At 46.1% G+C, this 25296-nt stretch overlaps 1 protein-coding gene across 21 annotated transcripts in view; it reads left to right on the plus strand.

Moving 5' to 3' along the window:
* Positions 1–25296, plus strand: part of MICAL3 (microtubule associated monooxygenase, calponin and LIM domain containing 3) — a 229793-nt gene that overhangs the window by 164049 nt on the left and 40448 nt on the right. For 13 of the 21 annotated variants that reach the window (XR_009617551.3, XM_060658906.3, XM_060658918.3 and 10 more), the window contains 5 exons: positions 10042–10237; positions 18512–18762; positions 20632–20721; positions 22779–22916; positions 24054–24116. Coding sequence is in view for 20 of the 21 variants with exons in the window: in XM_060658906.3 (XP_060514889.1) it covers positions 10042–10237; positions 18512–18762; positions 20632–20721; positions 22779–22916; positions 24054–24116 (738 nt within the window). In the remaining variant the exon portion in view is untranslated. The other 8 variants (XM_060658919.3, XM_060658916.3, XM_060658907.3 and 5 more) reach the window with 7 other exon arrangements.

A 25296-nucleotide genomic window follows, 5' to 3' on the forward strand; every position in this document is an offset into this window, starting at 1 on the left:
TCTCTCTCAAAAATAAACATTAAAAAAAAAAAAAACTTGTAAAGAATGAAGGTCTAGTGTTTTTTCCAGTGAATTAATTGTCCCTGCACCCTCAGAATGTGCTTACCCTTCTGGGAAGACCACAGCCTCAGAGAAATGGGCTGGGTCTAAATGGAACAAGCATAGATCTTGATAACAAAAGATCCTAATTTGAGTTCCAAGTCTGCTGCCTATTATCCTTGTCATCTTTGGTCATTACCTTCTCGGAGCCTAACATATGAAATTATAAAATGAAAAAAAAATAGAGCCTGCTCCTCTCTATTTCATAAGGTTGTTGTAAAAAGCAAATAAGCTAAAATGTATGGAAACTTGTTTATTTAAAAGCTTTATAGGAATATCACATATTATTATCATTTGTAGGAATTCCAGAAAATTCTGGAATAATTGGAGTGAGAAAATGAATTAGGACTGTTTCTACTGACTGGCTGATGGTCTCCCGCTCTGGTCTGTGTGTCCTGTGGGGTTAGGACAAGAAGGCCCATTGGGATATGTTCTAACCAGCAGAGGTTTAGGGGAAGGGGAGATCTGACTGGGGGGAGAGATTAGGGGAACAGAACAGTAAGAAGGGTTTGGCTCTCTTTAGTCTTTAGGGGAATGGGCTGGGGTGAGTTGGCCTGCATGCACCAAATGCCAGCTCTTTTGAAGCATTGTTAAGTCTCTGCAAGTGCTTGGCTAAATTTGGCATTGCTTTTTTCTCGGCCTGCATGGATGGGATGTGAAATCACATAGTAATTCCATGATACCCTAGGGAGTCTTCACCATAGTAATGAAAGTGAAAACAATCATAGATAGGGTTTACATTAAAGTAAATTGTTAACACCTAACCCAAAAGTCAGGCCTGAGCAGGTGCCAGTTAGCCTTATCCTAGGCAGAATTAGGGTTACACATGGTCCTAGGGACTGTCTGCATCTCTGCTGGCTTGACCCACAACCGCCATCCCCTGTAGTCCTCAGTGCCACCTCATGACCCATTTGCAGGAGGGAAGGGTCTGATTTTTTCTTTTGGAATCAGTGTACAGATGGGCACTTTACGGGGGCCCAGAGGACCGTAGCCCCCACCTGCTGCCAATGCTACAGCGTCATTCGTTAGCAAGGACTCTCCGAGTCCAGGTCAGTGTGCCCCATTCCATCAGCCTTGTAGAGCCTCTGTCCCCAGCACTGTTGTTTCTTCTCCAGAGCAGTCTCCATGACCTTCTAACAGATGAAAACAAAGATGTAACCGTTGTAAATATGAGTATCAAGTGGTAGTTGTAGACATTGCTGGACGGGATTTTAGTTCCTTTCCAAAAATATATCTTTGGTTAGATAAGGGATGGCTGTTTGAGATTTTGTGTCTTTAAGAGAGAACCTATTTCGAAGAGGCTTTCATGGGGATGTGGGTTTGTCCTTATTGATAGTCTGATTATGGGTAAAGCCCTGAGAAGTTGAAAATCACTTTCTTGGCTGAGCAACTGGCCATGTGTCAGCCACCTGAGAGCCAGGTTTGGATACACTCTTGACTGAAGTGCCACTGGCACTCTGCTCTGGAGTAGAGGAGGAGGGATTGGAATTTAAACCTGGCATCTTGAGAAAAGCGCATCAGCTTGGAGTGCCTTGCATGCAGACTTCTCTGCCTTTGCACCTCTCTTTTTTGGCCTGTTATTGGGTCTGGTCTTACTAGAAGCAGTTCTAAGCTGCTGCTAGAACTAACCCACTCTCTACTGTGAAATGAATGAAGTCATTACTTTTGGACATCAGATTATTTGAGATAGTCTCTTTTCAGAGTCTTAATGCAAGGTCTTCTAAGACCTTGGCAACTTCATAGGAATTTCTCTTTCCCAGGTGCTAAGGGAACAGTTGCTGTCTTGGTACACTTACCCTTTTCACAGAGTGGTATCTCCCATTTGTTCTCGGGGCTCTCCACAGAGGCCTTAAATTTTCTGCATTAAGATGAGGAAACTGAGGGGTGCCTGGGTGGTTCAGTCAGTTAAGCATCCTACTTCGGCTCAGGTCATGATCTTGCAGTTTGTGAGTTTGAGCCCTGCATCAGGCTCTGTGCTGACAGCTCAGATTCTATGTCTCCTCCTCTCTCTGCCCCTCCCATGCTCATGCTCTGTCTCTCTCTGTCTCTCAATAATAAATGGATGTTAAAAAAAATTTAAGATGAGGAAACTGAGACCATAATATGTTCAACTAACTTCTTAAAATTATAGTGAATTGATATTCTAGTTTAGATACAGGGTTAGAACTTTTACCTTGGTCATTTATTCAAAACACATTATTGACACAACAGTTGGCACCAGAAACACAAAGATGACTGGAATAATTCCACTCCCTAGGAGAGCCTCTGGTTTGGGGGTACATTCAGCCCCATGAACAGGAGATAGATGCATGAAAGAGCCCTTCAAGAGGACAGAGGTGGATCCAGTAGGCAGAATTAGGTAGCAATAGGCAGAAGTAGAAGAGAAGGGATGGTCTTGACTTACCTTGTTGAACCATCCTTCTCTTTACCTGCCTTTTATGATTTCGGAGATCAGCTCCACATTGGATTGATTTGATGGATTATATATAGTTAAATGTACAGAATCTCCTGGGTGGTGAGGCATATACATAAACTAATACGTGAAAATAGTTTGCTCAAGGCCCATTGCACAACAGTTACCCCTTTCTGATATTTCACCCTCAGGTATGTGAAAGTGGACAACCAGATAAGGAAGGTAGAATATTAGCTAGAGCACAGCTCTCATGAGACTTAAGAGAAAACACAACCAGACCCCTGTGCTTTAGAAATGCTCACAACTTCCAACACCAAAGAGGTAGCTATTTTAGTAGGGTGACCCAGTTGACTATTAAGGATCAAGTTGAGTATTATCTGTGAGACAGTACAACACATGAAAAATATATTATCAAGACAGCTATATGATGAACTGGTAAGAATTTTTGTAAGGAAGAGTCAGGTATATACCTTAAAACAAACCTTTTTGCCTTGGCCACATATAGTGACGTGTACCAGGACTTCCATCTGCCAAAAGGCACCTTTGGGAGATACTGTAATAATAACAGGAAGAATAATTTAACATTAGAAAACAGACTTAAGGGTAAAAGTTCCATGGAATCACACAGATGAAGAGCAAAGAGCTGTGGTGGAGAAAGAGCCCCTCAGTACCCTGATGAAGGGAGGGCAAGTGCCCTCAGCATTCCTGAGAGACAGCATTCCAGTCTGCATGAGCCCCCGTTCCCATGCAGGTGTTTTTTTTTTTTTTTTTTTTTTTTCTGACACTGTTCTGATTTGATCCCTGTTGGGTTTTTCCCTTCTTGGCATCTGTCATGTAATATTTAGCACAGAATTTCTCAACTCTTGGTAATTAAATGTCTCCAAAGCAACTGAGCTTCCCCTTGAATCCACATAACCTACTTTTCTCTGTGCCCACATAAAAATACAGTTACCCCAATTGAAGAATAAATAGTTCATGAGTAAGGGGCTGTTAACAATTCTACCCTGCATAGTTTAATGGAAGGAGCCCAAGCTGCAGAGTAACACAGCCCTGGGTTTAGTCTTGGATCTGCCTCATTTGAACCTCTGGGCATATTACTTAACATCACAGAGACTCAGGACCCTCAGTGTAATAATAGTAATAATAGTTTTGACAAGAGTGTTGTGACAGTCACTGGCCAGTGTGTGTAGCATACCTGTCATGGTGCCTGACACAGGTAGTTGTCTTTATTCCTTCATCACCTGCTTCAGAAGCAGATTCTTTGCTAGTAGGAAGCCATAGTAGAGTCTCTTGGGGGCTAGATGGTAGAGGGGCAAAAGCCACCTAGCCCTAACAGTGGCTTGGAAACTTCTTTCTTTGGTCTCCAAAGCAAGAGGGTCCTTTTCCATGTACAGCTGCAATGCTTGCAAAGTGCATAGTGCAGAGAATGAGAAATCTCTGTAAAAGGTGTAAAAATGTGAGCCCAGTCAAGCAGAGTCTACTAAGGCAAATGAACTGAGGAGCTAAAGAGGGGAGAGCCCAAATTTGTGGTCCCAGGCACCTTATAATAAGCAAAGAAAGGCGTTTTACAAACTGTAGGGCCTTTTATCTAGCCCTAATAAATCTTTCCTCCCTAGATTGGGTTCTAGGCTGGGAGTGACATCCTAATCCTAAACACAGGCCAAAGTCCTTCTCCCACAGATACCAGATCACATTGTCCAGCTTGACTAGAGCAGTGAGGAAGTCCCTAAGGCAGGTGAAAGCCAAAATGGCACTCAATTTGCATGGTATGTGCTCTGCCTGCTTTTCAGGCTACTAAGCCAACAACTCATATGGAAACTTGAGCTCAAAGCATGATGGAAAGAGTGGATTAATACCCACGGTGATTATTTACTGTTATGACCAGCCCTGCTCAAGTCATTGGGGTCCAGCTGCAGCCTAATACATTCCAAAAGGAAGCAGGGCCCAAGACCCAGGCTTTGTCCCACACAGAGAAACTCTCTGGGCTGGACGGTGGTTCTATTTTAGACCAGCCACCACTTCAGATGGTTTCATCCTTATTTCCCAGTATATGAGGAAACATGAGAGAGTGTAGTTTCTGTATCATTTCCAACAAGAGCAGGGAGAAAACAAAATTAAGACACAAATTCCCCCTGTAGCCTTATAAGGGTTGGGGTTCTGTGTGAGGAGGGACACCCTAATCTCCCAGGGTGATTTTGTGAATGTTTCTGAGACCAGTGAACAATCAGGTAACATAAAAGTCACTGTGACAGATTTTGCACTGGGTCCACGAATTTAGATTTGTACTGCCAGCCTGGTAATTTTCTTCAGAAAACTTTATTTTCCTTAACACCTCCTTGAGACCTTATAGCTCAGACCTAATTCATGACTTGGTGCTTTCCTTTGTGCAGGATTGTGGACAGGCAAGGCTTTGGATGAATGTGTGAGAAGGCCATCTGAAATTAGTTGACCTTCTTTAAAAAAAGAAGTTGCAACAAAAATATCCAGGAACTTTTGATAAGAGAGAGCATCCTTAAGAGAAAAATCTCTGTGTATCAAAATGGCAAGAGTACTTTTTTCCTCAAATGATACTAATCATTGCAAATCACAGGGCCATTTTATTAGAACATGACCACAGTTGAAACCTTTTGACACCTTGAGTCATTGGTTTCTCTTAACAGATATGTGACACCCATAGTCCATCAGAGTGCAGGCTCCCCAAGGGCAGAGATCTTGCCCGTGTTGTCCGCTGGTGTGCCTGAACACCTAGCACAGTGCCTGGCTAGAAGTAGCTTTTCAATAAATATTTGTTGAGCGTATGCTTGAATGAATGAACCGTAGCATCCATTCTACTTCTAAATATGGGGAATATGATGAAAATCAATTATCAATCTCAATTTACTGTGCCTTTCCTAAGTCCTTTTTAGACTTTCAGATTTCATTCAAGCTTTCCAAGCTTATAGGAAAGGAAAAGGAATGGGGAAACAGGCCAGAAGTGAATATGGGCAGAAGGAGAGCATCCCCTCAGTTGCTCCAGTCTCTTAGGTGATACCCTTCACAGTTGCCCAAAGTCCTACAGTGTCCTATGCATCTGGCTCCACCTCGTAATGGGGCATTGCTGCCACTGCAGGAGGAAAAGGGGGAATGGCGCTGCTGCCTGCTGAGGACTGGGAAGGCCCGCCTCGAGAGTGTCATGTACATCCCTCGTGTCCCTTCAGGAATCAGACAGACACAAATAAAGGCTTTTGGCAGCTGTGGCACATCAGCTGAGAGCAGGTTGTCCTGTTAGGAAAAATATTTCTTTCAGGATGATGTATGGAGCTCATGCAGGCAGTGACTGTTCCAAAACAGAGCCGTTAGGTCAGGCCCAGTGCCTTTTTCCTATTTAGGATGCGACCCAGATCCTGGGAGCTGTTTCCTTTTGGTATGTGTGAAGCTGGAATTGGCCTCCAATGACCCGAGATCTGCCTGCCCTGACTTAGTGAAGACTCAGCCTTAGAAATTATTCCAAATCTCTCATCCACTTTTAGCTGGAAAGTCCCTGTATAGTTGCTCTTGCACTGAGGCATGTGAAGTGGAGAGGCCAGGTGGGCCTGAGCCAGCCAGCCTGACCCCACTGGTTACACAGTGACTTGCCAAACCAGCATCTGTCAGCTATTTTTACATCTGCTCTCCTGCAGTCTTTGCTCCCTCGAGCTCTTCTGTTGTTGAAAGAGGGAGGATCCAGGGGATGAGGGAGAAGTTCTGTGTTTGTCACAGTGTTATAGCCACTGCCCAGGTCTCCTCCACTGTTACTTCCTTTGAGATCTTAGTTTATCATCCCCATCTGGTTAATCTAGAAGAGAGCCCCTTGCTTTAGCACAGAGAACCAACCATGCTAATTTTGTTGATTTCTTTTTTTTTTTTTTTTTAATTCCCCATAGCATTTTGAGGACTCCAGAGCTTATAGAAATTCTTCAAGGAGGATGGAATGTCCTTCCAAATGCCAGATTCTGTGCTCTAAGATGTTCTCATGAAGTTCTGTGCCCTTCCTCTTGAAAACTGTAGTGGGGAGGAGAGAATGGTGAAGAGTCCCAAGGGGGAAAGCAGAATAGGACTCTGTGGAAACACTCCTTCCTTTTCTTTTCTTCACATCATAGGCCTAGGGACAGCCATGGTAGTTTTCTGAAGTAATGCTGTCCTCCTTGGATTCAAATCTTGGCTGCACTGCTCACTGGCTGTGTGACCTTGGGCAGGTTGCTTAATGTCTCTGAATTGAATTTCAGATACCTCATTTCCAGCTATTACCTCCCTTACAAAATTCTTTTTTTAATGTTACTTATTTTTGAGAGAGAGAGACAGAGTGTGAGTGGGGGAGGAGCAGAGAGAGAGAGGGAGACACAGAATCTGAAGCAGGCTCCAGGCTCTGAGCTGTCAGTACAGAGTCCAACACGGGGCTCTAACTCACAAACTGCGAGATCATGACCTGAGCTGAAGTCAGACGCTTAACCGACTAAGCCACCCAGGCGCCCCTTACGGAATTTTTTTTTAAAGCTGGCTAGGCAACCTCCATATTCCTCCAGAACATCTTCTTGACTTCTCTGGGTAGAGTTGCCCTTTTATGTATGCACATAGCACCACATGTATGCATAAGCCATGATACTTGACACATCATACTGAAATGATTCCTGGGCAGGACTGTCTCTTCTGTGACTAGCCCACAGATCTTTAAGAGTAGAGAGTGTTTTAGTCTGCTTTGTTGCTCAAGGTTCTGGTAGAATTTCTGGCACAGAGTATGGTTTTTACCCACTAAAAACAGACATCACGTATTGAGTGTTTCTCTGCATGAGTGTGTTTGTTCACTCTACCTTGAAATTGCTTGGATCTGAATTGATGAGTGTTGGTTGTTTGTTTCCCTGAAGTGGTAGTTCTTATTCTATTTTTTTGTTCCCTAGCTAAAAGAAATACTGATTTTTATTCTCTATCTATGGAGTTCCCCAAAACTTTATACTTGGGTAGTGGCTTCACATGTATTTCACTTTCTTGTCTGCGTTCTGTTTTAAGGACATTTGTCAAAAATACATGATGAGAAGGAAAGAATCAGATGATATTATAGTCAGGGGATCCTTAGCCTTCCCATGTTTATCATGTTGGGTTTTGATGAAGGGAAGGAGCAACAGAGGACAGGAAGACTGATGTTTGGAAATGATGAACCAGTGCATTTGGAGCCTGTGCACTCCAGAGGCCAGGGATAGGGGGGTTGGTTTGAAGGATGCTGAAGCAGCATCCACCTGATGTGCTCCCTGTCTCTTTTTTCTATTACCTGAAGCCCACATATTTCCTAATTGTCCAGATGCTTTGATCCAGCATTATAGCTTATACTTTGGGCAATGGGCCAGGGATGTGTAAAATGCCCCAACTGGAGTTGCAAAGACTAGGACAGGTGGGCGTTGCACAGGGCCCTAGTGAGCCCAAGGATTCATGCTCTGACTCCATCATTAGACATTTACCTGAATTTATAGATGAACGTGCCCTGGGTTTTGCTTTTCAGTAAAGATTCTCTAGTAAATTTGAAAGATGCTATTTGGTGGAAGAACCTGGTAATCCAATAGATGCACTCAGACTTTATTCTGTGACTACCTGGATTCATAAAATGTTCTTTCTAATGATATTACAGAGAGGTTGAGAACATTGTACACAACAAAAGTGCCAGGCTTCCAGAAGATTTTCTGCACACCTGTCATGTCACAGATATTACTAATTCAATATTCCTACCCCTTTACTTTAGTCCTTCATTACAGAGGTTCTGGCCTTCACCTGATAAGCCACCTGTCACTCAACACTGGGTTGGTATGATGTTGCCTGCCAAAACCCAGTGTTATCTCTTAGATCTTAGAATGGCACCGAAGGCCATGCATGCTCTGTTCCCACCCCAGTCTCTTTCTCTTCACTACCATTTCAAGTACACTGCCACCAGAAAGTCTAGTAATGCCAAGCTGCCATTGCATGTCAGTGTACCTTAGCTATTGCTGTTCCCTCTGCCCAGAATTCCCTTCCCATCTTTGTCAAGTAACTGTTGTTCATAATCCAGAGCAAATGGATACAACACAAACTGGTGCTAAGAATGTTACTGGGAATCAGTTACATCATTTAACTCATATTTGCTGAATCCTGCCCATGTGCTGGGTTTAAGCAGAAGAGGAAGACAATAGGTTTGGAGTGCACACAGATTTGGCATACGTACACATACTTGTATATATATGTATATAATTTCATTCCACATTCATAATAATCATAGGAGCTGAAGGTTGTCCTCATTTATAGATCAGAAAATGCACTCTCAGTAGTTACATAATTTTCCTGAGATCCTTCAGCTTGTCACTCATGGAGTCAGGTGCCTAGCCTGGATTTGTCTGATTCTAAGCTTACAGACTATATCACATTACAGTGAAGACATTAAAGAATAAATATGGTGGGCTTCTTCTGACCAAATTTGAGATAAAAAGGTACATGAAAAAGAATAATAATGGGGGAAACAGGGAAACTTCTAGGTTAAAGGAGAGTAAGAAAACATAGTAGTCAAATACAATATTTAAGTTTTTCAAAATCCATGAGTCATGGTGGTACTCAGAGAAATGGGAAAAGTTCTTTACAAAGAATGACAGTGGAGAAGGAATGATAAAAATTTTTAAATCACCATTCATCAATGGATTGGTACAAAAACCACTGGATGAAAGTATAGTGGAACAGGATAGTCCCATGGTTTCTACATTATGACCCCATGGATTACTCATTAATTACAAAGGGGGAAATCCTCTCTTTACAGCAGAAGCATGGTTGGGCACCACCATACCCAAGCAGTCAAGCTGGTATCACCAAGAATGAGGCAACCTGACAATATTCCTCCGAACTGTGCAGCAGAAGGGGCACAACATCACCTATGTGTTCTTGTTAAATAGGAAATGTTTACCATGAATCTAATTGTGACAGGACAGACACTTCCATAGTGTGAGAGGTCCTGCAGGCAGCTGGCCTGGACACTGCAGGTTGGCCAGATGCAGGGCAGGAGCCTTGACTGGGTCCTGGATCATTAGGGTGGGGGGCAGCTGGCAAGACTCACCTTCTCCATGAAAGCTACTTTAGAGGGGCTGGATCAGTGAAAAGCGCTTCCTTAGCGTCTAGCCCAAGTCCTTTTTACCCCCTCCCCCACAGTCACCACCACCTCTTCCCTCCACTGGGCTTGGGTTCAGGGATGACAGAGGAGACTGAGCCTGCGCCCCCCCCTTAGGGGCTGACTTTTGTTTCTCCTGCTCAGGGAAGGGCTGCCACTCCAGCCCACAGTCCTTTCCTGGCCTCTGTGACCTTACTGACTTTCAGGCTGTCCCTTGTCTGGGTCCCTGGCCTTCATGGAGGGCCTGTCCCTCCTTTCACTGAAATGAGTGGTGGCTCCCTTGGTCGCTTAGATATGCTTGTCAGTGCCCCCTCCCTCCGTGCACTTTCTCTGTCCCCCACCGCATGTATTCATTTCCCTTCACTTGTCCTAGAACTTTGCTGCTTTGCTTGTCTTGCAGGTTCAAGTGTGAATGGCCTGGAAGAGCCTAGCATTGCTAAGAGACTCAGGGGTACTCCTGAAAGGATTGAGCTGGAGAACTACCGCCTGTCTGTGAAACAGGCAGAGGAGCTGGAGGAGGTGCCCGAGGAGACGCAGGCTGAGCACAACCTGAGCAGCGTGCTGGACAAAGGCGCAGAGGAGGACGTGGCCAGCAGGTCAGCCTGTGCCCTGGAGCTCCGGCCCCGCTTTCTCGTGTGCTGCAACATGCCCATGGCTTGCCCTAGCAGCCTCTTCCCCAGATGAATATACTGCTCTGCTTGTGGGGGGAGGCAGCACCGTGCCCTCGGCATGGGATCTGAGCCAGACTATCGGTGCCACCTACCAGCTGTGTGACACTAGGCAAGTTAAGCAACCTCCCTATGCCTCTGTTCCCTCATCTGTGAAATGAAGGCAATACGAGTACTTTCCTCACAGAATTAGTGTGAGGATTCAATAGTATAAAGTGTTTAAAACAGTATGTGGCACATGTAAGTGCATGTCGATGGTGGTTGCCTTTACCACTACTTTGCATGGCGCTGGAGTTTTTACAAAGGACTTCTGTATCCATCACCTCACTTGGTCATCCTCACAGGAATCCTGCAAAGTAGACGAAAACGTTTATCTTACCACTCTGTGGTTAAGGAAACACATGGGGACTAATATTAGGATCAAGGATTGACTAAGGTTCAAACTCAGGTTTCCTGGATCCCAGTCCAGGATTCTTCCTTTTCTCCCTGCTGATCTCCCCCTTTCCATGCAGTTCCGTCTCGTCATCTTGTTAGCTGGTAAGAACACAACCCATCGGACTTAATGCAGAAATTCAGTAAGTAGTTCTTGAACACCTACCATGGCCTTAACACTTTGTCTTTCATTGAAAAGGTAACAGGAAAAAAATAAATAATAGTCCCAGGTCCTGCCCTCAGGTGTTGTTTGCAAATTTACTGGAAGAGAAAGGACTTCCACATGGGAACAACAGAAACCTGAAGCAGTGTGCTGTTGAGGGGCAGGTGGTTCAGTAGAAGAAGCTTCAGGGTTGGAATTAGGGGCTTCTGTGAGGACACCAGTTCACCCTGCAGTCTTGGGGAAGCCACATCACCTCTCCAGACTTCCTTCTTTCTCCTCTATATAAAGAGAAGAACAGAAAACTTGCATCCCAGGGACCACACACAGCAGCCAGTGATTTTGTGCTTGGCCATCCCGATGTTTTAATTAAGTGTAACTGAATGATGCCTGAGGAGGACATGTGCCCTCCAGCCCCCACAGAACTGCCTGAGTTCACTGTCTTAACCCCAGGGCCTCGTTTTCATTATGACCCAGGTCTACCAGGGTCAGTACAGAACTCAGAATGCTCCATGAAGATTATCAAGGACATGGAAAGGGAATAAGATAAAAGCTGGAGTAAAATCACTATTGGTCTGACTGTCCTGCAGGGCTTCTGGGGAGCCCTTACTCTGTCTCCCAGACTAGTGGAGGCTTTGCCTTATCATTGAGACACCAGCGGGATGCTTCTTTGTTGCCATGAGTAAGGAAGGGAATGTGTGCGGTTAAAGAAAACAGTGCTTTTTTTTTTTTTTTTTTTTAAGTTCCAGGAATGTTCTTAGGGTGTCTGCTGGGCAGAGCTACTTACAGCTGCATTCCACCACCTCACACATACTTTGGATCAACTGCTTCTTGGGCTGGCCTCAGAGACAGCATTTCTGTGCATTGTTGGGCAGCCTCCCCCTGGGTACCTACATTTCAGAAGCCATCACCACATACACACTGTTGTCACACGACTACATCTCTACCCAGAACATCCACAGAGCATGTGTTCCTGCTCTGTGTCGATGAGGGAGAGCCCACTCTCTGCAGACCTAATAGCTTAGCCTCAGGGTGAGTGTGGTCAGCCAGCTTTTCTGCCATTGTGATTTTTCCTCCACTGTGATTTGTAAACTAACAGGGAACAAGACAGCAGTATGTAGCAAGGACATTTCAGGAAGGCTACACCGTGGCACATGTAGCAGGGTGCAATAGGAAAGGCAGGATAGAAGAATATGAAATCAGTCTGCATCAAATGGTGTCTGCCTCTTTTTTTTTTAAGTTTATTTATTTATTACTTAAGCAATCTCTACACATAGCATGGGGCTCAAACTCATGACCTCGAGACCAAGAGTCACATGCTCTTCCGACTGAGCCAGCCAGGTGCCCCAAATGGTGCCTGTGTCTCAAACTCGACAGCAACAAGTGGCATTAGCTCTTTGCAGAGTGAAAAAATGGTCTCTTAAACCAAATTGCCCAGAGGGAGGAGCCACAGATTTTGTCCTATTTCCCTGAGGGCAGTGGTCAGATGCAGACAGTGTATCATGTATTTTCTCCATCTTCCCTGTAGCACCAAGCAGAGTTAGGTGCATTCTCAGCCCTCAGACCTTCCTTGAAGATGAGGAATGACTGTTTTAAGGAATTCACTGGTCCAATCCAGGAACTCACTTTTGACAGGTTTAAAGAACTCTTAACTTCATCGTCTGCTTGGGGGAGCATTGCAGTATCATAATTCAGAGCATGACATCGGAGTCAAACAGACCTGTACTTGAAGCCTTGTTCTACCACGTAGTAGTTATGGCCACATTTCTTGGCCTCTCTGTGCCTCGGTTTCCTCATCTGCAAAGAACACTGCACCTCATTGGTTTGTTATGAGGATGAAAGCAAATAAAACAACTGACACAGTGCATGGTGCCCAGGGAGCACTAAATCATTGCCACCCCTACTGTCACCACCGTAGTGCATTGTAGCTCTAAGCACAATACAGGGGTATCCCTCACGAGGAGGGGCAGGGCCAGTGATTCTTGTATTGGGCTCCTTAAACAGCTGGTTTAAGTGCCACAAGTTGGGTTTGGCTTGGCCCTAGGGTGGTGCTGATCAAACTTTGCTGGCATCAGAACCACCCAGAGGGCTTGTTAAGCCAAAGATTGCTGGGCTGTTTTTTATTCAGTCATTTGGGGTAGAACCCAAGATTTGCATTTCTAAAAAGTTCCCAGGTAATGCTGTGGTCTAAAGACCAAGGATGGCTGCTCTAAATTTCCCTGATTATAAGTGCCACCTGGGACATGTGGTAAAAACGTAATTCCTGGACCCTCCCCTGGAGCAGCTGATTTAGTGGGCTTGGGGTGGAGACCAGGAATACCTGTTTGTTAACAAACCCCCTAGGTGAGTCTTAGCTGCTTTGTGGTTTAGTTTGCACAGAGACTATTGGCCCAGACCTAATTAGCTCCTTGATCCTTCCTTGGAGTGGGGGAGGGGGAGGGGAAGCATCTTCCAAAGGAGACCCTGGAAATAGTACTTTTACTTTCTCTGGAACAGAACAGGTGCCTGAAGACAAAAGAAAACTGGCTTTATGGTTTTAGTTTTGTTTTTCCCTGATTGCCTGTCCGGAAAACTTTGCGCCAGGCAATGAAGATGGCTTGTGCAGTACCCATCTGCTGAAGTCCTCAACTGTTTGCACATTGCTGGCTCTAAAGAACAAGTTAGCACTAGAGCAAACAGGTATCCTTTCCATCCAGATGGGACAACCAGGTTACAGAGGACTCCCCAAAAGTCGATGACAGGCCATCCCAAAGGGGCTTTGCTCTCCATCAGAGTAACACAACAAGGAAAAGCCCCTCCTTCAAGACTCACCAACATAAGTGGAAATTTCTGACCGTTCCCTCTCTTCTCCCTTATCCCTTCTCCAGTGGAGGCAGTAATGTGAGCCATTGCTGAGCAGGATACTGCTTTTAGCGTGGATTAAATGTTCATCATGTAATGATTGCTGGACAACATACATCTTCTCCAGCAGTCTGCTTAGCAGTATAATGTTTATTTTACACAGTTGTCAGAGAGGGTGGGATCTAGGAGTGGACTCTCTGATTATGAGTGGATTCATTTAAAAATGAGAGCCATGATTCCCTATTTTCCCTTAAACCATCTAAGAACTTCATGTGCTGTTTGACATAGCAGCCTGCTTCATTCACAGTAGGACCTGCCCAGATTTCCAGTATCCACTTTCTGAAGTTAGACCCAGGCAGCCAGGAGACTGGTCATGATCTTGCTCCTGGGTTTGCCACCCTGACAGCTGCTAGTGGCTGAAGAATTCTTGGGTTCTTGGTGAACAATCCAAGAGGGCACGGTGTGACAGGTGCAGACACCAGAGGGAATCCTGATCTCACACCAATGATCCAACCTTTTTAAGCTTCAGTGGCCTCATTTGTAAAAATGACGATATTAATATATCCTGGAGTCCTAGAGTTATTGTGTAACTGAGTGACCTAATTCATGTGAAGTGCCTTGTGCCACGTGGCACTTCATCAGGGCTCAGTAAGTGTTCGCCATCACTACTGTGATGATCACCGTTGGCCTTCTCTGGCACAGCAGAACCTCTGTTCAGCTCATAGAAGTCTGGAGCAAATCTTGTTTTTTTTAGAATCTAGTCCATGTGCCTGCTGGTCTTACTTCCTCCTATCAGGCCCCACCATAGCCTCAGTGAGAAGATGGCATCTGATAGGGAGTTCAGGTAAAGTGCTTTGAGATCATTGATCAGATATAAATTGTAGCAGGGAGGATTTTTGCAAGGTGTCATTGTAACTCAAAGGCTCTGCTCCTACTGATGGACTTCACCAAGGGGCATCAGAGGTATCATCTGACACCTGTGAATTTAGGTAGCAACCTACCCTGGCTTTCTCTGGTTGTGCATCCTTCCTTGCCTTTCTTGGCTGTGCTAGGCACTACAAGCAGCACTTCAGTGAGCCAAGCAGACCTGGTCCTGCTCTCAGAGAGAGTGCAGTCCAGGGGAGGTGGACCTACATCAAACAATAGATTGTTACAAATGCTGATCTTGATAACTATATTTTCTTGTGGCCTTCATCTCCTAGGAGGCTATAAACTGAGAGGTCATGCTCTCTTCCCAAAAGGATAGAGAAATTGTTCCCTATGTTGTCTTTTGTTCTGGCGTAGTGATCTTCCCACTTAAGATGTTTCTAGGCTGATGTCCAAGTAGGGGTGAGGGGGTCTGCCTCACTACAGATTCCTTCTCTGTACCCTTCCCCCAGCCTCTTCAAAGGCCACACCCAGAAATTCAGGCACTGGGAACAGCCACAAAATGTAAAAATGAGTCTTGAAGTACTGAGTTTACGCTGTGAATCTTGCACGACATAAGGAGCCTGGCGAGATTCAGGGGACTGCTCCAAGCTCCCATGGATGTGATGGCTTGGAAAGGAATAGTTGGCAATGCTTGTCCACCCCTCTCCTTCACAGAGGGAGGGAGACTGGTTTGCCTGTCTCAGATTTCCAGAAACAACGTATCAAGGCCTTTCAGAAAGAGACTGAGAGCTAATAGCTTATGAAGAAAGGCAAGGGTTGACCTTTCCACCCTATCTTTTATGCTCCATGCCTCACTTGCTATTCTCCCGTGGTCTTTGAGCTGTCATAAAACTAGCCAGTATCACACTCATAGCTGTGAGTCCCATTGCCCTCATCATAGAGTATTAATTGCTCACATTATGCACAGTGCCACTGCCCTCATGACGTGGCACAGTACAAGGAATGGGCCGTGCTGAAGGCACCTCTCCCAAACAGTGGCAGTGTAGTCCCACTGTACCTGCCGACTGCTGGAGTTACCTTGTATGCCTGGCTGGGAAGGAAGGACAAGCTGGCCTGCCTTCTGCCCACCTGAAGTTTGAATAAATTTACATAAGATTTAAGATGAGCATAGGAGGCATTCTTATCCTTATTTCATGTTTGAAAGATGTTAAGTGATGCACATTGTTATATGTTGCTAAATAATAAGATAGTAAACAAATGAAAATAATACCTAAATAAATACTGAAAAACAGTCAAAATCCAGATGCCAAGTTTTCCATGGTCCAAATTCTTATGTTTACTCACCTTAAACTGCCTCCTCTCAACCTTTCATTCCACTACAGTTATTTCCTACCTTATTTTATTATGCTGTGTTCGCATCTTATCTCCCTTGAGAATACGGATCTTTGTATTCTCTGCAATGTGGAGGAAGTGCATTATAAGTAAAAGACGCTCAGTAAATTTTGGTGGGTGGATGGATGAATGGATGGATGAATAAGTGAATCAAGTAGTATTCACCAAAATGAGTTGCTTACAGTAAGGAGCTGCCTCTTTTTATTTTTGTATCCATTGGTTGAGATTTAGTAAGTACTCAAGAATGTTCATTGAATGAATGAATGAATGAATGAATGAATATGTAAATGGGTAAACAAAGAAGTGAATAGCAAGAGTCCCAGAGTATAACACAAACATTATAAAAATCAGTAAAATCCCTAATCTTCACAATGTTTCTACAAGGTAGATGTGAACATTGCCTCCTTACTGATGCGGAGACTGAGGCTCAGCATAAATAATCAGCTCATGGTCATACAGCTGGTAAGCAGCAGAGCCAGTGTAACACTGAGAATCAGCCACCTGAGAAGTAGGCGGGCGTACAGCCCCCAGGGCTGCCCTCAGACTGACCCAACTAAAGTCTGAGAGTTCCCAAAACCACCCTCAAGTTCAATAATTTGTTAGAAAGACACACAGAACTCACTAAAATGTGTATACTCATGGTTGTGGTTAATTACAGGGAAGGATACTTACTGAAATCAGCCAAGTAAGGAAGTGCACAGGGCAGAGTCCAAGAACATACGGATGTGGAGCTTCCATTGTCCTCTCCCTACGGAGTCAGGACAGTGTTACTTTCTTGGTATTAACGTGTGACAAAACCCATATAGTATTACTCACCCAAGCCTTGGTGTTCAGAGGTTTTATTGGGGCTCCATTACCTAGGTATCAATTGACAGATTAACTGATTAGCAACATGTTGTGATTGATCTCAGTCTCCAGGCCAGCTAATACTTCATGACTCAATTCCCCCGCCCTAAATTGTTGGTCTTTCTGATGTGGCCAGCCCTCACCCTAAATCACATTATTAGACTACTTACCATGACCTAAGGATCCTACGGAAATAAACACATTCCCATCAGGCAAGACCTTCCAAGGGCTTAGAGTTTACATCCCAGAAGCCAAGACAGAGGCCAGACCTCTCTTTGAGTTAGGTTAAATTCTATACTGCACAGGTACTAATAATAGCACTGGTAGTGAGGTGTCATTGACCTTATCACACTGTATTCACTGATTCCCTCTCCACATTCACAGCCCCACTCTGGGTGGGGAGAGAGCACCCCCCCCCCCCCCCATATCACAGGAAGATGGGACTGGACATCCATCCCATGCCTGATGCTTCTGGGGTTTGAGGCTCTCTCATGCCAGAGGCTGGACCATGCTTGATTGGAAAAGCCAAATTTCCTCTAGCCCAGTCAATGACACATTTCTCACTGAGGGCAAAGCCTCTCCTGAAAAAGACTTTTTGGGAATTATCAGACCACGAAACAGGTCTGAGAAACTTCATTTGTATCATGATGTTTGGGGTTTTTTTCCTGCCTTACAGCTATATTGTAGGGCACTTTTATTTGTGTACCACCTATTGACTGCTTAACTCTGCAGGCAGGAAAGGCGGATAGAAATGCTCCCAGGTGGTGGCCTCGAGGGTGGAGATCCACGGTTTTGGCTTGCACAGGTCACGGCAAGGGTCTTCTCGCATGTAGTGCTGCTTCCTGTTTCAAGCTGAGCTAGGCCATGTGCCATAAAGGAAATGGTGGTAGAAAATGTGGCTGGTTGTCCAGGGTAATGACCCCAGTGATCGGGATATTTGTTTTCACCCTCTCCCCATAGTCCCTGTACTATAACCTTGTGGTGAACAGCGCCTTTGCTACCGTGTTAACTGTGTATTCCCCATAGTATCCTGTTCTGGGCAGGGCACGTTGTGGGGACTAAAGAACGCTGTGGAAATGAATGTGCTGCCTTCCCTCCAGCACACACTCCTTGATTGCCGGCCCGTCTGTGGCTAAGACTTCAGGCCTCTTGGAGGCAGCTTTTCTTTCTCACCATGTTTCCCATGAGAGCCTGCCAACCCACCTGAGTCAAGTAGAGTTGAGTTCCTCAAACCAGACAGATCACGATGAAAGGAGACTTTCTCCTTTCTTGATTCCCAGGGTCTTGAGTTCATATCAAAATGAGTCTGTGCCTCCTACTGTCTCTGAGGGCCTCTGAAACTGGACTCGGTGGAGTTGCAGTTCATTGAATAGAGCCCCCACTCTGCCCCCGCCCAGGCTGAGCTGTTTGCTCATGTGGGTTTATGTAGGGCTTACTTGTACATGTGTATTTCCTCTGGCCGTCCACTCACTCTCTTTCCTTCCCTTTGTGGGTCTTACCTGGGCAGAAAAGCACACCACACCCCTCTGTGCATGTCCTCTCTCCTTTCCTGCCCAGCAGTTGCTTTGCTGGGACATTTTGCCTCTGGTTGTGGCTTTTGAGCATCTCCTTCTCAGTTTTTGTCATTCCCTCACTTTGGTTGTATGGTTGTTTCCCCATAGCAGTTCTGAGTCCGAGATGGAGGAAGAGGAGGAGGAGGAAGAGGAGCCTCTGCCCACCTCCGACCTGGGCGGTGTTCCTTGGAAGGAGGCTGTGAGGATCCATGCCCTTCTGAAAGGAAAGAGTGAAGAGGAGCTGGAGGCCTCAAAGAGCTACGAGCCTGGGAATGAAGAGGAGGAAGAGGAAGAGTATGAGGAGGAGGAAGAGGAGGAAGAGGAAGAATATGAGGAGGAAGAGGAAGAGTCTAGTGAAGGTCAGAAAAAAATCTCTTCTCTTAACTCTGACTCTGTTCCATGCCTGAGTAAGGCTTCTGTGGCTGGAGTCACACCAACGTGCCGTCTGCGGCCCCAGGGGCGATCCCTCCTGCCTCTCTCTAGCCTTAGATTTGGGGAGCAGGGGAGGCCATTGGCAGTGGAAGTAATGTCCCTTGTGCACATTCTGAGTAGATATTGGAAGTGGAAGGCAAAGGGTCAACAGCATAAGTACTCCAACCAAATTAGGTCACTCATTCTCCTCTCATTTTCTGTTGTTTTTTTTTTTTCCTTTAGTTTCTGTTAAAGAAATTTATTTTAATAAAGAAAGGGAATTTAGCTTCCTAGAGGATTCCCTGACTCAGAGTCTGGGCTTTGGAGGCTGCAGAGCACTGAATCTCACTCTGCTCAGAGCTGCTGTCACTGAGGAGGGGCCAGGTGCCTACCAGACAGGGTTCAGTCGATGACAGGTAGTAACATGTTTGGACCAGTGTCCTGAGACAGAGCATCAGTTCCAGTATTAAGTCACTCTGGTTGGCTCTGAAATGTTCTCTTGCCTTGGACTTGAAGTGTTTCATTCTGCCCCCATCTCTGGCTGTGTGTGTCCTTGAGTGATGAGGAAGAATTTGGTGGGCATCCTTTTTTGTCTCTGTAAGAGAGAGGGTCATTCTTTCCCTGCCCTGTCTGCACAGAGGTCTGGAGGGTGGGGAGGAAGAAACTAGGGCAGGTAGAGACCTGAATCCCCCTGACGACGGTGCCATGTTAATTCACGGCCGTGCTCTCTCTCCAGGGGACATGGAATGGAAGAGAAGGACATGGGCCTTTAAAGCACCAATCCCTCCCAGCCGTTGTCAGAGGAGCACATTAGATTCTGGACAGCCCCGGGCCTCGTAGAGTTGGCACTAGATTGCTCTGCTGCTCCTCCTGGAATTCAGTGTGCTTGGCTGCCCAGTCCTATCCCGCAGTCTGGCACAGGAAGGACCGCGTGCTGACCAGATGCAGAGCTCTTCCCAATTACATTACTGAGCCGGTCCTGAGAGCTGTGTAGCCCAAGACACTGCCGAGGCCGGGCAGACAAGAAGGAAGCACAGCCTCTCCCTGCCCCCAAGGTGCCCAGGGCCAGTGTGAACGCTCAGAGGCAGGGCTCTTCCTCAGACCACTAAGGGGCTTCCCTAGACCTAGTCCTCCTGCGCTCTTCCCTCCAAAGACAGAGGCTGGGGTGGGGCCCACAGAGGCAGCACTTGGTGCCCTGGCCCTTCCTCCTCCCCGTGATGAGAAGTAAGGTCTGTGCGAGCAGGAGGCCAGGCCGGAAAGCTGGCACCTTGGGTTCTTTTCTCCATAACTGCTGTGTGTACAGAGCTGTGGTTGGCCCAGGGCTGCCTCTGGGTCCCTAGTAGTCAGAGGTGGTGATTGTGCTCACAGCTTATCCAGGGGAAAGGTACTTTGTTTTTGTCATTATCTCCATCTGGTGATTCACACATTCAGTGGCTTGTAGCCCCACACACAGCTTAGGGTCAAAGCCTGTGCCCTTTTCAGGAGACTTTATCCCTGCTTTCCCTCATGCAGACTTAATTTCCTGGATCTGAAACTAGTGTCAAGACCAAACCTGCAGGGAATGGGATTTAACTGCAGAAACACATACCGACAAATTCAGCCAAGCTCTGGGCCTTTGTTCCTAGCCCTTGGTGTGTGTGTGTATCTTTTGGTCAGTGGACTTCCATGGCTGTGTAGACAGTGACAGGATGTTATTGCCTTGCACCTGAAGATAACTCTTCTCTATTCTCTTTCCTCCCTTCCATTCTCTTTTCTCTTTATCCCCACGCGGGATTCTTGATGCTGTGTTTGTGGGTGTCTGGCTCCCCCTGCTGTAGAAGGGGAGTATTGCCCCTGGGACAGAGAACTCCTGCAAAGCCAGTGGCTCCAGCATCTGTCAAAGGAAGAAGATACGGGTACATGTAAAGGTACCCACTCTGCCCCTTGCCCACCTTCTACCCTGGCTCCCTAGCAGCCATCCAGAATTTGCCTTCAAGAGCAGGTCCCACATTAAAAGATCTGTGCTTTATAAAGCTGCGCGGACAGGCTTTATCACATGCCTAGCTGGGCACCTGTCCCTGGGCCCAGCCTTTGGGAATGGTCATGTAGCAAATAACATATAAGACAAGCAGAATCAAGGAGAAGTCTGAGAAAAAGATTCCAGAAGCAGTCTTAATGATGGTGGCCCCAAGTAGGCCCCTTGTATGCTTTGCTGCAAGTCCCCTCATCTAGCAAAGACTCAGCCTCTTGTAATGCTGAAAAATCATGTCACAGTCACAGCTATCAAAAGTAGGGGAGCCAGCACAGGTGTTTTCATCAGCACAGGTACCCAGAACCTTCCTCCACTGTGTCTTGTAACATTTCTCTGAGAAAGGAGGACATGCTGGCTGATAAGTCCCCAAGGCTACATTTATTAACAGGAAGCAGAACATTATCCAGGGAGAAGACTCACTCTCTTCTCTTTGTGGCTTAGAAGATGAAGAAAGGGTCTGCATTTTTCTCTTTGACTTCCCTTCCTTAGTCATGTGACATTCAAGCTATTGGGTGACTTTGCCGTGATTCAGCCCCATCCAACACCATAAAAGCCAACTGACCTTAGAAAAATGAATCCGTAGAGACCAGTAGTTCCGACAAGAGAGTGCATGCGGGGCTACCACCCCACATTTAACACAGAATGTTGCCCGCATCCTCATTTGGTAATCTTACTAGTACTTTCTGTCCATATCACATTCCCCATTGCTTAAAAATTAAGAGGTTGTGTGATAGTGATGAAGCCAAAGCCAAACTGTCCAGTTAGATAGTTGAGAGTGGGCTCCCATCAGGAATCCCAGACTCCTTCAGATCAGGTGGCACCTGCTCTTGCTACTGAAAAGCCATCTTCCCTCCCAAAATGTCCCCTCCTCCAAGTTGCTGGCTATCCCTTTATTTTAACCCAACTGTATGGCATGGTCCAAGCACTGGTTATAGGGAGCTTACAGGGCAGAGGCTGCATGTATATTCTTTGGGCTCTGACAGCAGGAATAATCTGAAGGGGCTGCTGGTGATTTCTCATTTAGCTGAAAAGGCAGGTCTTGTGTCCAGAGGGGAGCAGTGGTGCACCAAATGGAGTTTTAAGAAAAAGGCTTTGACCTCAGAAAAAGCAGAAAGGTATTATTTTATTCCTGCCCACGAACTCCCAAAGTCTTGGGAATTTACAAGATAGAGCTCTGCTTCCTCTCCTAGCCACTGCCTCCCCTGTCTCCATTTTCTCCCCATAGCTGTGTCCCTGCCGCAGACCTGCATGCAGCATGAGACGTATTATGGAAGGGGGATTTTTTTTCTCTCTCTCTAGCTGCAAAAGATAAACACTGAAGTACCAACAAAGTACATTTCTGTCCTGCGTGAGTTAGGTGGTTCATGACAGAATGACACTGTCCTATCCCATCTCTCACTTGTCACTTGGCTTAAATCTCAAAGGAGAAGCTGTCAACATGGCAGGTGACGGTAAGCACCATGCTGTGTATCCTCAGAAGGGGCAAGAGCGTTGCATCCTTCGGGATCTCACGCTGTGCTGGCTAACAGCAGAGTACTAGTGACCCAGAGGGATGGCCCTCCAAAGGCCAGTTGTGACCTGCTCTTTTTTCTGACTTGGCATTTGGGTCCCTCAAATGCAGATGAGATGGAAAGAGCATCAGAAAGGAGAATTCTTTCTGTTTAGAGTCGGGATATATGGTTCACTTCATTGAAATTAACAGTGTAAGTGAAGCTTGAAACAACAAAATCAAGCTGAACGAGTAGAAATCATGTCTGTGTGCGCACGCGTGTATATTCTCAATTTTTGCCTCTTTCTGATTCAAAGTGATCCTGGCAAATACAGTAACTTTTCTTTCTGTTTCCTTTCCTGTGATGTTTCATCCCCTCCTTCCCTTCACTGTTTATTTTCTGCTTCCTTCCTCCACCATCTCTCCCTTCCTCATCTCCTCCACCTCTGACTCTGGTACACTAGTCGGGAGCCAGAGGCTACAGCAGATCATAAATCCAGCCGACCCCTTGGAGATCCAGGCTGATGTGCACTGGACACATATTCGAGAGAAAGAGGAGGAGGAGCGAATGGTACCAACCTCTGAGTCCTCCACTTCTAGAGGTAACTGTTTCAAGATCCAAGGGCCCGATATGCCCCTCAGAGCAGCTCTGTCCCTGCTTCCCCTCTCATTGCTACAGAGGACCCTTCTGGTAGGGCCAAAGCCATCAGTTTAATCAAAATGTAAAAGCCAACAAACCATTTTGTTGTCCTGGTATTGTTAATCATGACCACTGCCCTTAACTTTTGTTTGAGGATATGTAAAGTTCTCTATGGGTTAAGAGGTTATGGGATCTTTCTCCATGGACGCAAAATAGTAAAATGAACTTGGCCTTGGGAAAACCAAGAATTTGCTTTCTTTCCCCATTTTGCTAGACAGGGTTACTCTGTCCACTTGGTAAAATGTTCTGATGCTTTCCTCCTGTGGTGTGTCTGAGTGTGAATGTACATTGGCAGGACTGGGTGGGGCAGTATATTTTGAACTGAAATGAAGTTTTAAGAGATTTATGTCAAGGAGGCCTTTAAAAATAGCTAGCGTAATATCCAGCTCTAGGTTTTAGGTGAGCTGGCCTGTGCTCCACAGGAGGGTGGAGATGAATACAAGCAATAAAAGGAAAAAATGGAGACAGCTGAGGGATGCGGCGGCTGCCGTGTCATTCTCCACACCTTTGACCTCAGCAGACCCATCATCCAAATATGGATCCTTGCTGTCATGAACCTCTGTCTCTCACTCGTTTTCACGTTTCCATTCAGGCCTGTTGGGGCCACACACCCTGCAGGACTCTGCCTTCAGGAAACTTAGCCCTTAACGAGGACATTTGATCCTCCCTGGCCCCAAATCTTCACCTCTAGGCAAGACCACCTTCTGTTAACTACTTTTGCAGCAGTATAACCATTCAACGGGAGTGAGGAGACTGGCCCTACTGACCCAGGACGTCTGGCTGGCCTACAGCATGGGGCAGCTCTGCAGCCTCCAGCCACTGTTGACCCTCCCTGTTTTCTCTCTTCTTTTCTCATCCCAAGCGTCCGTCATACAGGCTTACGGCGGGACTCTGACCCCTCATCGCTGCCGGACAAGCCTCTGGCTTAGAACATCTGTCAGGTTCCCTTCTGTTTGGGGCTTTAGGATGACCTCGACTCTCCTCACTGGGAACCCGCATTCCTGTGTAACTTTGTATCTATCGTCTGTTTTAAATTCAGTGCCTGACCTTCCCTCCATTCGCCGCGCAGCAGTGCAGGCCTGGCTGGAGACAGTCTCCGGAGGTAGTCTGGTGATGTTTGTTCTCTCCCCACTCACCATAACCACTCTCTCGGCAGCTCTGCTGGTACCTTAACACTAGAATTCTGGTCCTGCTGCTAGTGCATGCCACAGTTGGGGCGGGGGGGCACATGCATGCCTCACTCAGGCGGCCCATTCTTGCATGGACCAGACACGCACCCCACGCCTTTCAGGGAAGATCCGGAGGAGAGCAATAGCATAGACAGGACATAAACTTGTTTTTTACTAATAAAGGTTGAGTAAAGGCCAAAGCTAAAGGAACATCTTTAGCAGTGATTTCTAAAGTCTGTAGAGATTAAATTGTGTAGCAGTTGGGTGTGAAAGTAGAAGAATCGGTGAATATCCCACAAACCCACCAAAGTACAGAGAAGGAGACATTCAGTACTAGGGGACTTGTGGAAGACTCCTCAGTGAAGAGTGGAGAACATAGGATTGTTCTGCTAACAGTAGAGGGACAGGCGGGGTATAACTCGATGTAGCATCCGCTGGGTCTTCGTACTGATGTGCGGGGTTTCTGTAAGTACTTAGGCCAAGAGATAGCTGAGAAACCTTGGTTGTCCTTCATAAACTTTTCTGGACAGGTATTCCTCAGCATGGGTGATGGCAGTTCTTGACAAGGGGCAGGCAGTTCTTTGCATTGTAGGGCATGCAAAAAAAAAACAATTTTTTTTTAATGTTTATTTATCTCTGAGAGAGAGAGAGACAGAGACAGAGACAGAGACAGAGTGCAAGCAGAGGAGGGGAAGAGAGAGAGGAAAACAGAATCCAAAGCAGGCTCCAGGGTCTGAGCTATCAGCACAGTGCCCGACACGGGGCTCGAACTCACAAACCGTGAGATGACCTGAACCAAAGTCGAACGTTTAATCGACTAAGCCACCCAGACGCCCCTCTATTGAGGACATTTAACTTTCTTGGCCTCTGCCCTCAAAATGTCATCAGCCATACAGCCTCTACTCCCACCCTGGCCATCAAGGCAACAACCAAAACTGCCCTACACAATATCAGTACCACTTAAAGAAGGGAAGCATTACCCCCTGGTTGAAAACTATGGTCCTTGTGGTTGCTTCTGGGATGCATAGGATTGGAGTTATGGATCTTTACCACCAGCCTCTTACCAGCCCGTTCCATTGACCTGACACGCAGCAGGAGAAAAGGACACAGGCA

Source organism: Panthera onca, chromosome B4, assembly GCF_046562875.1.
Source record: "Panthera onca isolate mPanOnc1 chromosome B4, mPanOnc1 haplotype 2, whole genome shotgun sequence".
Classification (NCBI taxonomy): Eukaryota; Metazoa; Chordata; class Mammalia; order Carnivora; family Felidae; genus Panthera; species Panthera onca.